We start from the raw sequence: 15,252 nt of genomic DNA, 5'->3' as shown, positions 1-15,252 counted from the left end.
ATCGAACTTTATCAAAAAATATTTGACGGGGTGAACACGTTGTTTATCGTCGACGATTGCGCCGCCGATCAGTTTATCAAGTATCGAAAGAAATCTAAGGGTACCAATACGTGCGCCCTCAGTAAGATGGCGTTCTCCGGTAGACACTACCTCCACAGCTGTTGGTTACTTACCCAAAAGTATAATTCCGTTTTAAAAGATTTTCGAGAGACCAGCGCTTGGACCGCGATATTTCATTGTAAAGATTGTGCTTCATTTGACCAATGTCTCGACGAGAACGATGTAGTACCGGACGAAAGAGAGAAGAGATTAAAAGGCATCTACGCGACGTTCGGTTTAGTAAATTGGTATTAAATACGGAACCGCCGGTTAGCTATTTCGTTCATTAAAAATGAGAAAAAAATGAAATCGATTAATAAAAGTAACGATGAAAAAAACTGCGCGAAGTGTCGTTGGCTCTTGGACCTGACAAACTTTAAAATTCAGAAAACGGGCAAACTTAACTCGACTTGTAACGACTGCATTGAGAAAATACGAGCTTATCAAGCGTTAAACAAGTGCTCGCATGGGAAGCAGGGATCGCAATGTGTGAAATGCAACGGGCCGTCAATTTGTGAACATAGGCTACGAAGATACGCATAAGTAAATGGTAACTACCTATGAACTAATTTTATTTGAAATAATTATCCAAATAGTTATAGCAGCTAACTTAACTTACTACACGATCGAGTACCTACGACTAAAGCATACCTACAACAAAATAAAAACGTACATATTTAAATGGACGACATCAAAAGCATACTTTTTAATTTGTACGAAGTTAAGTTTGGCAAAGAGATCGTTAAAACTCTTGGCCACGCTATTTTGAGTTTGTACTCCCGCTTGCTAGGAATAGCTACTTCGATCGATCTACTCGGATTCAACGTCAATCTACAAGTACGGGGTTTACCTATCCCCACTTACAGCTATGTTGATTACAACAAAACATTTAGAATTCAACAAAAGTTCTGTTATTATAAAAGAGGATGTCAACAGAAGCGAACCCGACAGAAGCGAGCGTAGCGAGCAACGACCGAAGGGAGTACGACCGTAGCGAGCACTAAAGCCAAAAATCCAAAGCGTGTAGAACAAGGTAAAAAATTGGCCGAGCATAACAAAAAGATGAAGCAACAGCTCGTGATCTACTTAATTTGGAAAAATAAAACAAAACAAGAGCCGAGTAAACCAAAGCAAGAACCGAGTAAACCGACACAAGAACTGAGCAAACCAAACCAAGAACCAATTTTGGATATGGAATGAATTTAAAAGTTCTTTATATATAAATATGAGTAACGCTAAATCAATCGACGTAAACGGAATCGCCAATACTGTTTACCACGGTGCCGTCGTTTCGGGAATTTCTATTGGATACGCTATGCTGTCGAGTAGGCTTTTTAAAATAAAACCACCAGATCTAAATAGGTTGTCCGCCGAAGACGCGTTGAAATTGACCGCGCTGTCCAGCGGTGCATTGGCTACCCAGGGTTGGTTGGTAGCGCAGGGTATTCTACCCGCGAGCCTGCCAACTGCTTAAAAAATACAAAACGTATATTATAAAAGAAATGGCAGAAGGAGGATTCGAACCGGAGGAAATACCTCTCTTAGAAAATCAAGAAATAAGCGATCAAAGCGAGCGCGACCAAGATAACTTAGAATGGGACGATACCTTTGACACAACGCTACAAGAAACGAGTCTTGTAGAAGGCGCAACGACAGACGAAATTTTAGAAGAGGGTCGAACGATGTTTATCGGTAATCCCAGAGTAAACGATTTTTACAATTTTTACAAAGATAAAGGTCGATCAGATATACCAAAGCCCGCTTACGAAAATTTTGAATATATCACAAAAAGCCAGACAAATGTAATAAACTCAAAAGAAGGTCTATATTATAAAAATGTAATAGGACCCCATAAGATATTACTTAGAGACGAACGCAACCCAAGAAAATTTGTAGAGCAAGATACCATACCAAAGCGTGCTAAAAAAGCTGGATTTAGCGGATCAAAATTTATTCACGAAGAACTCGGTTTTGGGGATTACCAGAAAAAGACTAAACAAGCACATTTAAAATTAAACACCATTCAAACCGAGAGCATTCCAATGGAAGAGCTACCGCAAATATCCGACCGGGTTAGTGACATCGTGGAAGAGCTCACCCAAGATACAAACGTTCAAACAGAAGGATTAAACCATAGAGAGCTCTTAGGATTAGACAAACAATTGCGAACAATTAGAGGACAAATACGATTAAACGAAGCTAAAATTACAGAAATTCAAGAAGAAATAAGTAATCTCGAGACTTCTGAAGACTCGGATCGTTTACGTGAATTAAACGATCAACTCGAAGGACTACAAGCTCAAAGAGACATATTAAACGGTCAACTCAAAAGCCAAATATCGCGAGTTAAAGATTTAATTAATTACGCTTTACATTCGGATGACACCCTAGGTGATAAGATTTGAACGATATTTAGAGAGCAAGGTGTCACTATCGTAAGCATTTTAACGGCTTTTAGTTTAGCTGTGAGCACCATCGTTAGTAGCATCGTGGCTAGCGTCAGGGGTGTCGGAGCGAGCGGAGCGAATGTAACGCCTGAACCCGCACCTCCTTCCAAACCGGGAATTACCGATTGGATCAAACGTCAATTGCAAAATTTGGCAAACGTGTTGAAGAAACTCGGGTTGAAGGCTCTGGGCGCTTTGCCCGGGGTCATCGGTTGCATTTTGAGTTGGATTTTTAACGTGGCGAGTAAAGCGGTCGGATGGGTGGCAGAGCACGTGTGGACTTTGTTCGTAGGCTTAGGAACGAAATCCCACCAGGCCAAAGTAACCGCGCCCGACTGTGAAATCCAGGTGACCGTGTAGGTACTCGCGTGACCGGAGCCTTTAGGTGGTTTAGCCCATCCAAATCCCATATAAGTAGATCCCGCGTATTTACCGTTGTTCACGTGTAAGTCGTGCGCGTCGTAGTTTTTACCCGGAACGGGTATATATCCATTTTCGTAGTAGTAAGCTGTCCCTAATCCGTTCGACAAAGTGTCTCTTGTTTGTTTATACGATTTATTCGGGTCTACTCCGTATAAAAGACACGTGTCGGTAAACGTACGATGGTCGTAATTATTGTGTAACGCGTCAAATACGTCGTCGCTCGGAATGGGCATCACGCAGTCGTAAAATATTTTTCGTACGGTGTAATACACGTGAAAGTTAATTAAAGCCGAGACGTACGGATTAGGGTCTGACAGCAGATCAAAGCCCACACCGCAGGCCGTCGTCGCGCAATAGACCGCGAAATTAAATTGATTTTGGTAAAACGATATTGACTCGGTAGACCACCTATTGACCGCTTCATCCGTGGTTCTTTCGGTAATTTATACGCGTGCGTTAAATTTGGAAACTCGGCTGTAAAGGAATTGTCTTCGTTTACTAAAATATTTAGACTACTAAAATTGCCTCCCATTTATTTTAAAAGAATTTTAAAAAGAAAAGGGTTTACCAGTCTTTTACAGGGGCCGTCGGACAGACCAAGTTTTGATAACTCACTTCGTTCGTACTCGCTCGTTTCACTCGCTCATAGGCGGGTGGTGATTCTGATAATTTTGAACACCTTAAACATTATGGTTTCTCTTCGTAATCCCTCCGGTCGTACTCGCTACGCTCGTACTTAACCGACTTTGTAAAACTTATTCGCCAAGTTTTTTCATAAGATCTTTTTTTAAAGTCACCGCACGTTCGTTGGCTAGCGCTTCTGCTCTTTCATTGACTCGACGTTGAAATTCTTGCTCGGTTCGCTCGCTGCTTGCTTTAGTTTCTTCCAATTTTGTAGACGTACTCGATCTGATCTTTTCTTTCATCTCGTTAAACTTTTTCAGCTCGGATAAAATGAGGACAAATTCTTCCTGGGATATGTCACCGTCTTCAATCGCGTGAGATACGTATTCCTCAATTGCATTTAATTTAGCGTCTGCCAAAATTCGAATTTGGTCGTGTTTTTTAGTTTTGTGGGTGAGTCTACGGGAGGCGTACTTTAAAACCGCGTAAAAACCAAACGCGCCGATAGCAATGCCTTCCATCACGAGTCCGACGGGACCGGTAACGACACCCAACATGACGGGAATGCCTACGGCTGCCGATGTGGCGCCCAGTGCTTCTACTCCATATTCCACGTATCTGAGCGCTGTTAAAAGTCGTTTGATCTTTTTGTAGCAAGCTTCCCTCGCGTCGCGTTCTCTTTGGATTTGAGATTTAATTTCTTCGATCTTCCTTAGTCTGTAAACCTTTGTTTCACTCGCTCCGCTCGTTTCAGTCGAGCTTAAAGTCAAATCCGGGTATATGTTAGTCGTCATCCTATTACTTTTATAATTACGCGTTTTAAAAAATGTCTAACTCGATTAAAATTTTGCCGATGTTATTCAAGAGCTCGCCTCTGTCGTTTTTAACAGAAAAAGTCAATTCACTGATGTTTCTGTGTATTAACTTTTTAGGCGTTTTACAGTGATTACGGGTGCTAGGCTCGGTAGCTATCACGTCTAGCAAGTCTAAAGTCTGCCCGTTATAAAAGTTGTCAAACGTATTTAATTGTTTGCAATGAATAAACGCAAGTTTCAAGGGGTGTAAATCGTAATAACGTAAAAGTTTTATTTTGGGTAAGTTTAATAGCTTGGACACTTCTTTGTTTAGTCGCAACTTGAGATTGGGGTCCGTAATGGCCAAAGTGACCCGTTTAGATTCCGAGTGAACCTTAAAAGAAACGCCGGTATCGAGTTTAACAAAAAGTGAAACCAGTCCATGCTATAATAACCGGGGGATACCACGATGCTTCCTCTTTGACCCTCGGGTAATGGTTCGGATGAGCTTCGCGAATGAAGTCTGTCGTATATAGGTCCAGTTAGCCCCGTCAAAAACAGTCTTTTAGTTAATTCTCTTCTGGGTCTCCTGGGGGAGTTGGTGGTGGTGGTAGGTCGAGTTGGTGGATTCCCTTTGTAGATTTCATCTAAAGCTTGTCTTTGCCCCTCGAGCAGTGAAGCTGATTTTACTTTTTTATCGTCAAGATCAAAATATAAACGAGCTCGCGTTTCTGATGGTTGTCTTTGGTTTAACTGATCTTCTAAAGTTGCGATTTCTTGGTTTAGCTGCTCAATTTCATCAGCGATGATTCTGATTTCTTCTGCTAACTCGCCTCTTTTATTTGCTTGGATCAATCTGTTTTTAGCTGTTTGTACTAATTCTGGATTGGGAGATGAGTCCGTTCTTACCACTGAGGGTATACCGGGTGGTCGTCCGCCAAGTACCCCCGCTGGCCTACCGTCCAAGTTTGTATCCCACTCAATTTCAGTGGCGTTTGTTACGTTAAAATATCCAGCTTCAAACTGAATATTCTTTACTCGGACGACTTGGTCGCCTTTTGTGTTGTTGATCTCGTTTTTCAATCTAAACGTCTGCTCGCTCTCGGTCAAGTAAAACGTATGAGTCTCCATTTTATTATATACGTTTTATACGTCTTGTTTGGCGAGGTTAAATTTATCGAGGGCGTTTTTCCAGTGCTTGTCCGAAACTTGAAAAAGGTCTTTCACCTTAGATTCGGTTTCCCCGGTTGTCTCTTGATAACACACCGCTATTAAAGCCTTCAACGGTTTACCTCTAGAGATCTTACCGTTTAAAACCTGGTTTAACTTATATTCTATTTCACCCGCTTCGCCGTTTTTAAAAGACAGATTATACTTCTGCAACGTTTTTCTCGATTTTGGCGGTTTGGGTTTTTTCCAAACGTGATGATTAAAGTACCGATCTCCCATGTCTGCTGGGGTGTACGAAGAAACCCATCCAAGAATTTGACCACAATTTTTACACGCGTATCTTTCATCTATTTCAAATATTTGGTGGTTACAAGGTGGCCTCGCTCGTTGCTCGCTTCCCGCTATGTGTACTTCCTTTATATTCAACAAGTGGCAAAGTTCCGCGTCAGTCATTTTATACAAGGGTTTATTTATTTAAAGTAAAAAAAAAATTTAACCTCGGTTATATCAACCGAGGTTAAATTGACTTTCACTAACTTTTCTTTAACTCCCTTCAGTCATACTTGCTCGCTCCACTCGCTTTTAATCAAACGCTTCCAAAAAGCAAGGTTTCTCTTCAACCGCGAGCATAGCCGTCGTGACTCGATATCCAACGCTCGCTCCGCAAGAAAGTGAACCGTGGGCGCCATAGTAAATATCTTTAGGAGATATCAAAGAGACCGCGTGGCATTTTTTGTTCGCAAAAAGAGGGCGGTCGATTTCTTTACACGATTTATCCACCAAGGTGGCATCATAGTCGATCTTAACGTACATCCTACTTTTATTGGTGTAAGCCGGTTTAACTAAGTAATTGATCCTATCGGATATGTCGTCTAGTTTTTGAGACACCTTAAAAGAGTTACGCGTGCCCGCGGGGAGATCTTCCAGCATCTTATCTGTTAATTTTTCAAAATAATTATAAAATTCGTCATTTACACGTAATAGCAACGATTCGGTCTCGGGAGATATCTGGTAACAAATTTGATCTTGGCCAGTAGGTTCCTTAGTACCATATTTATAAACTGGGTTGACACCGTAACAAGGGTCTTCGATTCTAATCAACAGTCGTTTGTTTTGCCCCTCGTGGTGATAAGCGATCTTAGAAGAACACTTTGTAGGTCTTAAAATGACTAAATTTTCAGAGTCAAAGGGGCCAAAGGTAATTTTTGGGTTTTTGTTGCCGGCATTTAGACGTTCGTGGTCATTTGAGACGATATATATTTGAGTTGACATGTTCTATTTATATATAGGTTTTTAAAATTTTCTCATTTTTATTCGGACGGGATTTCTGTCACGAGTTGTTTTACAGCCGGGGTCAAAAGTTGAGCGAAATTCCCCGGGTTTTTTGGGGTCGATGTACTACCCAGGGTGGTTGACCCAAAAACGGGTCTCACGTCATTTCTGGATTTTCCCATTTTTTCCCACCGGAAAGGTTTCGACGATTTTTTTGGTCGATGTACTACCCAAGGGTTTTGAACAAAAACCGGGTAAAAAGGGGCGTGTGGTCCAGAACTCTCCATTCCCTACTACTTCCCAATGTTTACACATTATATATGTAGCCCAGCCCAAAATATACATAGCGCCCTCAAGCGACCACTGAGAGAGAGGCAGAAAAAGCTCATGGATGCAGCCATCTTTTTCCTTCGGAAAGCGACCGGCAGGAAAACAAAAGGGGCCTAAAATTGTAATTTAATGGCCAAAATCACTTCCTATATTACGCATTCCTGAGTTTAATAATCATTGCTTCCAGGGATACTGCAAGTAGCTACTGGCTCTCAGGTAAGGCCAAACTTTGATGATAGAAAAATAGTCGTTTGGGAGCCATGTGCTTGTACCATAACAGTTCAGTGCTATGCATACATTACTCAACCTAGGGGGATTTTGTCAATAAGCCTGTAATTGAAATCTGAAAGTAAAACCATCATATTTGCGAACAATATAGGTCTGTAACAGGGGGAAATTTAATATTTGTAAGCCTACTTATGGGACTTAACTATCTGGATGAGAAAACCAATAATGTTTGTGGGGGATATTTTGCATATACATGGGGACATACGTAACTCATGGGTGAATATTGTGCATTAAAGGGATACCATACCGGCAAGATCTATAATTTGCATAACGTAATACTTGTTTCTCAAATTAAGAATGTTGTGAGGAACATATCTCTTTGGAAATTTGTGGAAAATGCCAAGAGGTAATAATTCCCAAGCTGATTTACTATTAAAGTAAATATGATTACCAGTGGAATCTAGAAGTGTCTAGTGTTTGTGAACAAGCTTCACATGTTGCACGTGACAGGATATGTAATTGAGCCACCAGAAAATGTTACATGTATAAATGTTACATGTATATTAGGTTCAAATTTGTTTACTCTCAGGCCCAGTGCGCTGACCCGAGAGAAGTATTGGACAACTCCCACATTCAGCTCCTCTTCCTGAGCCCAGGTGTGCCAGACAGTACCGTGGGATTGTGCACTCGGGAGATTTTGACCTGATTGGAGAGTTCCGTGATCAGCCCAGTGTGGACTTCTTCCTCCAAAGACGTCTATTGCATCTTCAACTCTGAACGTAGGCTTCAGACATCTGTGCTCTGCATACTGGCCCTACCTGATCAGGGAACTGAACAGTTGCAGTGCTGGTGTTGGACCAGCCAGGATCCTTTTGAATTTAAGAGAACTGACCATTTGTGGTTGAAATCCAAGATCTTGGTGAAAACTGTGTAGATCTACATATTCTATATCTTGTGTGTGTGTATCGAGCGCTCATTGTTATCTTGTTGTCATTGTTATCATTGTCATCGGTTTTACTACTGTTTGACCTTTGCTTTGTATTGTTATACATTTACAAGTGTTAATTCCAAATCTGCATAATTATAAGTGATTTACTGTTGCCAGAGGAAATCAAGGTTGAATTAAAGTGTGAAGTTTAATCTGAGAAATACTTGTCCTGGTTGTTTGGATTGTGTGGGCTACATATAAAACTAGAGTTAGAGCCAGAGCTGTTAATGGTGGTCTAAGACCTTTACATTCTCTTGTTATCCCTTCTTTAATTTACCATTTTTTTTGGGGGGGTGCCGCCTCTTGCTCCCCCATCCCTTCAGGTGCCCCCTTACACCATTGCCCCATTCATGACGTGTGACAGAAGTAGAATAGTAGCAAGTACGTTTTTTTTATATTGCGAAAGATTGGGAGCTGTGGAGGGACTAGTTTTCATGAGAAGGATACACATGCATAGGTAACTGCAGTAACAGAGTAATGCAAGAGTTATATCAAGCCTCCAAGTGCCGTGCCACCACTGGAAAAATACTACACACATAATACCGGTATGCACACACGATATGGAGCTAATTCAGGTTAATGCCGTCGACTTTGCAGGCAAACAAAATTGACAGCAATCATTTACAAGCTTGTGGTTGATGAAGTAGGTACACCTCATACTCCAGTTAAACAATGTGTAGCAGGCAACTGCAGATACGGTTTCAAGTACTGGAATATTAATTTATTTGAAAATAAAAAGTCCCACAACGCAAAGACGGGCAAATCCAGTGAAGAACCCAAATTTTATTCGGGGAATGGGGTCCTCAAAATCTAAATGTGACAGCTTTAGGCTTGACATCAATAGGACGTGGTTGTACTAAATTGCACATTTTCAGTTTTAGAAATAATGACGCTCAAGTAAAAAGTACCTGGTTGCCTTGAAATAAAAATGCACTGGCTATCATGTGACTTGACTTGAAAATGTGAGTCGAACTTCATGTACATGTAAGTGATTTCCTGAACAAATCATTTAGGCCACGATTTCTCCATTCTCAGTGCATAAAAAAGGCTCTTATAAATAAAGTTACATAGTGTTACCTAGGTCGTGGCAAAGACCAGCTATCTGAACACACAGGACATCCTTCTCATTGATACGAAGACTTGGCTGTTGCTTCTTCAGTATCCGACAGTATGTTCCAGCCAGGTGATACACTCTGATGGGAAAATCCAAATTGGTGGAGAAAAATTGATTGGCGAGCTCGGTTTAATACTGTCCATACAATTAGGCGTGGGCAAAAGTAAAATATACTTGAAACAGACGTACTATCTCAGTTTGTCACTCCCTGCCCATTATTGGTTCTTCATCCAACTTCATTAATTTTGGGGAGCCAGCAGTTCTCTAGCAGATAGCTTTATTGGCATTGCCATATTCAGATTTTGAAGGAAGGGGGAAGGCAATTGGACATTTTTCTCGAACAAGTGCCAAAAGTTTGTTCGTCTGTGTAAAAATTCCCTAGACGGCGGCTAAAGTATCATTTTCACCTAATTCGGACTGGACTATTCAGGACTATTTTTCATTGTATTTTATTTTGTCAATTTCTCTTCATTTGTTCTGCTGTTCTGACATCAGTTCTGGATACGATTTGAGACAAAAACATATAAACTTGACAAAAAAGGGAACATATTTCTACAGGTTGCATAATACCTCCTTTTTTGCTTTCACGTTTGGATTTCAGTTTTTGGGATGACCTATGACTCTCAAAGAAACGGCTAATCTAATGAAAATGCTCCGTCTGATTTTTGCGAATTCGGTATCAAAGGTTATGCAAGACTTCAAAGCAAAAGCCAAAAGGTACAACATGATATTTTCAACGGCTTTATCAAGAGTAGTTGCGATATTTCCAAAGGGGTTTTCAAATTGATCCGGTCTATAGAGGAATAAATTGTTATCATTTTCAATTCTGGGAAAATATATTGAAAAACAAAAACTGCCTGCGGACTGCTCCCTCCAATCTCCAACCTGACACATACAACACTGTTCATTGGTCCCCATGTTAATTAAATCTTGTGCCTTTCTTCCTTGGACTATGTTCCTTTCTCAAATGGCCTCTCACCCTATTGAATGCTCAAATCTATTGTGTGCTGCACCAGGGAAGACACGGTAGCAAAGGCCTAGCTGTTTGATGTAACGCAGTCTCTGGAACTGTGGAGTATTGATGATCTTGACACAGAGCGGATGTACCTCGATCTGACCATGGACTGGGTCATTAAATATCTATGTCCCCCAACAAATAGTATGAAGAAAAAGGTACAAAATGGCAAGATTATACCCTATTATATGGAACAGGAAAAGCCACTCTAGCTAAGTGTCTGTCGAAATCATAATGATACCTGTAATATCCCCTTTTTCCCAAGTGATGTATAAAATAAAAATTACAATTTATAAAAATTATAAAAAATGGATCAATGTGTCCTGAAACATTAAATATATTTTAACATCGTTTCCATTGACCAAATTTGAAATGTTTCGATAACTCAAGTGCGCAAGAGAGGAGAGGAGAGGACAGGGAAATCTGTTGCTACATATTCATAAAAAGTACAAATAGCAGAAATCATTGACGTTGGTTGGTTGCGATAGCGCCCTCTTGTGGTGGAACGCGTAAAGTTGTAGACCTATTTGTTCTTTCATTATGTTTTTCCCTTTAATGGTTATGGTCGAATTTTTTGTTCTTTATTCTTAATTAAAACAACCCATTATGTTTAAACAGTCGCTCTAGATTACAGATACTTTTTATTTGGAGTTGAGTGTAGTTAATTGGTCCGTGCAGTTGGTTGCTAGTTTTTGGCAATCGACCTACTGAAATGAACCAGTTCAAGTAAGTAAATCCGTGTGATTGTCCTATTTGTGCCTTCGTCTTGGTCTTCCGACAAACGAACCCACCACAATATCAAAAAAGATAGCAATATCAACATCAAAGTCATATCAGAAATCAAATATAAACCATTATATCAATGAACCACATGGATTCTCCCCAGGTACACACGCACTCATTTAAAGTACCCAAGACTGCAGATTTAACAAATTCCACTATAAACAAACCTTGAATTTCTTGGACTTGCTCGAACCCTGGACATTTTCTTTACGTCCTGCACAGCAAAAGGCATAATGACGACAAACATGCATGGGTATGAAGAAATTAGGACAAAAGTATAATTTAAAGTGGTGCTAGTTTGTGGGGGGGGTTGTCAGTAATAAAGAGGTCGGCGACGTGCAAACATTCTTTTCACTCATTACATCAATTAAAATGTTTAATGCATGGCTGGTCGGCATTTCTTTTTCTCTCCTGTTTGAAAATTCTCTACAAGCATTTTTGCCCTGTTCGTACAGGACAAGTTGACCAAAGTCAAGACGGCAACGCATTTACATACTTGATAAATCTTCCATTTATCTCAACACTGTAGGAAAATCTCTTCAATCCACTCACAGTTTACAGTCGTAAAACAACTTTTAGCATAAACATGTGGATGCTCACTGTAGTGTCTGTGAATACCCAAGCAACTATCACCATGCAGTTAAAGAGTAACTTTCTCTTGGAGAGTGGGGTCAAAAGACACAACGCTGAAAGGTGGTATCAGGACCTGGTAGCCAATACTAGTGGTGAGATATATATAACAGACTCTTGACTAATACCAATAGGACTGCTTTTTCAATCGATAGTGTAATCTCATTAACTTACATGTAGTCTGGTGGATATAATAAATAATTCGTGTGAATACATGTAGTAAAATCAAAAGAATTTAATGATTGCATCATGCCATTAACTTACTCTTCGGAGGTGGTTCATTCGGATCCGAGCCTTCCGAACTGCTATTTCCTTTCCTTTTGGTACCCTCGGAAGACATCTTTACATTGGAAACGTGGCTTGATTTACACCCTTTATGATGGATAGTATAATTTTCAGGAGTCCTGCTGATTAATTACAAAAAAACAACACGAGGCTAAGTTCTTGAAAGTAACCAATCACCTTCAACAACTTCCTCTTTTAAGTTTTATTTTGAAACTGAAAACCGTAAATTATAATTTTTCGAAGTCAAGAGACGTCAAATTTTTAACCCTAAAAGAACTGGGGGTTTTTGGCCTTGTCACAGCCTGGAGGGCGGAATCTGCCCCCTCAGATTTCAGCCACACGATGATCTATTTCAATGAAATTTGGCAGTGCTATAGAGGTATACATAGTTACTAATCATCTGAGTGAAATTATATGTAAATTAATTAAGTTTTTGCATAATCATGACTCATCGATTAATCCTGATACCAATTTTATTTTTAATCTTCTTTCGATTGTCGTGCGATTTTATTACATTTTTCACATCAAAGATGCTGTATGGATTGTAGTATATTCGGTGAAAATGAAACCAGAGATGCTATGAGCTGTATGCATAAGTTCCTTAACATAAGAGACTTCCTGGCAAAAGCCACGAGTACCACTGATCTCCATGCCGAGTACACGCATCGGGCCTGGGGGCTAGGCGAGGCTGTGGCCAGCGTTGGTGACGGTTGGCCTAGTTACCTGCACGCAAGCTGAACTACTACAGCTAGTTCGGGACAGCTAAAATTCGTAATTTGTACAAAATCCTGGCCACTTTTTAGCACGTATTATGTGTTAACAGGTGGACTTAAAATAGGCGACAAAAAGTGCTCACAAAATTTGATACCGTTAAGGGACTCCAGGCAGTTCCGTGTCAAGGGGAGAGGGTATTAAATCCAGCAAGGCTTTGGCACATTTCTGCTGCTGGCAATTTACTCATAGCTGTAGATTTGTCCCATTTTAACATACCAAATACTTTTTTAGAGATGGAGAACTTTTCCAAAACGCGCTGACACAGATAACTATTTTTTTAATCAACTAGACTGATATGAGAGTCAATAACGGTGATTAGCAATAATGATCTCTTGGGTCTGGATTTAAAAACGAAAATCACGTATTTTGAGATTATTAAGTATTTTGATATTGCACGTTGTTGCGGATCCATCGCCCGATAATCAGAGCTAGCATGACCGAAACGTCAACCTCCCAAGCCAATGAATTTTAAGCCCACTGACAAAACTGTTCGGCGATATGATTTCTGCACTGGTGACAAACATTGACAAGAGTATCGGAAGGCATTTATGAATAAAGAAGACTCCAAACAAGTACATAGTACACATGATTTAGAGTTACCAGCTGTTTGATGTTGGCTAACGTGAGGCTGAGGGTTTTTAGAGAGTATCCCCTAAACCGTATGATTAGGAATTAGGAGATTTCTAAAAACTTCTACACAGTCTAGCTTTTTATCCATTGCTCTAAAATCCAACTCGACACTTCCAGTTACCAATTCTGTCTGCCTATTGTATGTTTAGATTACGAATTAAAAAAGTAAAGCACGATTTGTGCGTGATCGCTACTTACCGCACGTGCGTGCGCCCTACCCCTGCATACTTTATACCCGATCAGTATTGCATCGTTCTCGGCTGTATGGAATTCCATATCTGCCGTCGCCTGTCGTGCGTCGTCCGTCTTACGTCATCCGTTGCGCGTCGCCCGTCTTGTGTCGCCCGTCTTCCGTGGGTTTTTGTTACAATTGCACAGTGGTATTTTTATTTCTGACCCTTGATCGTTTCACATGTACATGTCCTTATACGATCGATCCACCATGTTTGACTCTCATTTTAGCAATAGAACTAGACGATGTATTCATATTTGCAGTTGCACCGAACTCTACTTGAAAGAAGAAATAATATCCTTTCATTTGAAAGACTGAAATCGGTCAAGGGACGTGTATATGAAATAATACTATTTATTGTTACAAAGATAAATTAACAAAATAGACTTTTGTTAGGGTAGATTGTTTTTCTCGATAACTTAGTTACTCTAAACGTAACTTTACTCGTTAACGGCTTGACTTTAGGTCTATAGCCTATGTAATATTTCTGTCTGTCCTGCACGATATCCCACAGAACGGAATGTAAATAATAAATTATTTACAATGTTTGATTCCTTAATACTTTTCATCATAGACGAACTTATTCAACATTATTTTGAGGGCGGGTATACCTATGATGAAATCTGCTGTATACTCCAAATTAGACATGACTTGAGTTGCAGGTTGGCTCACAGAAGTCTTTTAAACAGTAACGTTACTTGTTAGCCCCATAAATAATGCTGATGTGCTGGACAACCTGTTCTCATTGGTCTATCCACCATGGCATACACACCCACAAAAACCAACACGTCACATTTTCTGAAACTTAATCCAAGTAGTATTTGCCCGCTAACAATACATTTAATAAAAAGTTTGTTATCCACGGCACTATTTAGTATTTCTGTATTTCAAGGTGAAATTAAGTGGACAAAATGGAATATCTGTATCGGTTGGCAGATTTCTTTCTAGAATTAATATTGTATGCAAATTAGAATTGGATTGTGGAGAAGTTGGCCTGAACATTTCTGCGGAAAATGTTTTTTCCCAAAAAACACTTGGATGAATTCTCAGAAAGACGACATTTTCTTGTCAAGGGGCAGGGGTAGTCTAGCATTATTGGCATTAATTATGGGACTAGTATTGCAGGTGGGATTTGTGCTTGCCTTATTGGGAAAAGATCCTAAGGAGTGAATGGAATCATCACATTGTCATTTGTTAAACCTCAACTTTTGCAGGTCCTATGCAACCCATTGGGTGGGCGACGCACTACGAGCGACGCACGACGAGCGACGGAAAATTGTATGTTTGGAACTGGTAAATGGCAGAATTGGGACACAACAAAAAGCAAAAGGTGACGGACGACTGGCGACGGCAGATATGGAATTCCATACGGCTGTTCATCACGATCATCATGCCCGCAATGTAATCCTCGTTT

At 40.2% G+C, this 15,252-nt stretch overlaps 1 protein-coding gene and 1 long non-coding RNA gene across 2 annotated transcripts in view; one reads left to right on the top strand and one right to left on the bottom strand.

Moving 5' to 3' along the window:
• Positions 1–12,320, bottom strand: part of LOC147795330 (deoxynucleoside triphosphate triphosphohydrolase SAMHD1-like) — a 36,366-nt gene extending 24,046 nt beyond the window's left edge. The window contains exons 1-4 of the mRNA XM_087132047.1: positions 12,182–12,320; positions 11,455–11,501; positions 10,469–10,629; positions 9,453–9,568 (exon numbers count right to left, since the gene is read on the bottom strand). Of these exons, the coding sequence (XP_086988173.1) occupies positions 9,453–9,568; positions 10,469–10,629; positions 11,455–11,501; positions 12,182–12,257 (400 nt within the window). The 5' untranslated portion in view covers positions 12,258–12,320. The remainder of the gene's footprint in view (positions 1–9,452; positions 9,569–10,468; positions 10,630–11,454; positions 11,502–12,181) is intronic.
• Positions 7,148–8,536, top strand: LOC147795331 (uncharacterized). The gene is made up of 2 exons (XR_015423992.1): positions 7,148–7,375; positions 7,977–8,536. It is a non-coding gene; the product is annotated as an uncharacterized LOC147795331 (long non-coding RNA).
• Positions 12,321–15,252: the final 2,932 nt, after the last annotated feature.

The sequence above is a fragment of the Acanthaster planci genome, unplaced genomic scaffold (assembly GCF_054643075.1).
Source record: "Acanthaster planci isolate LZ-2023a unplaced genomic scaffold, COTS_SCS Contig70, whole genome shotgun sequence".
Lineage (NCBI taxonomy): Eukaryota > Metazoa > Echinodermata > Asteroidea > Valvatida > Acanthasteridae > Acanthaster > Acanthaster planci.
Note: the sequence above shows the minus strand (reverse complement) of the source record. Positions and strands in the feature narration are given on the sequence as shown.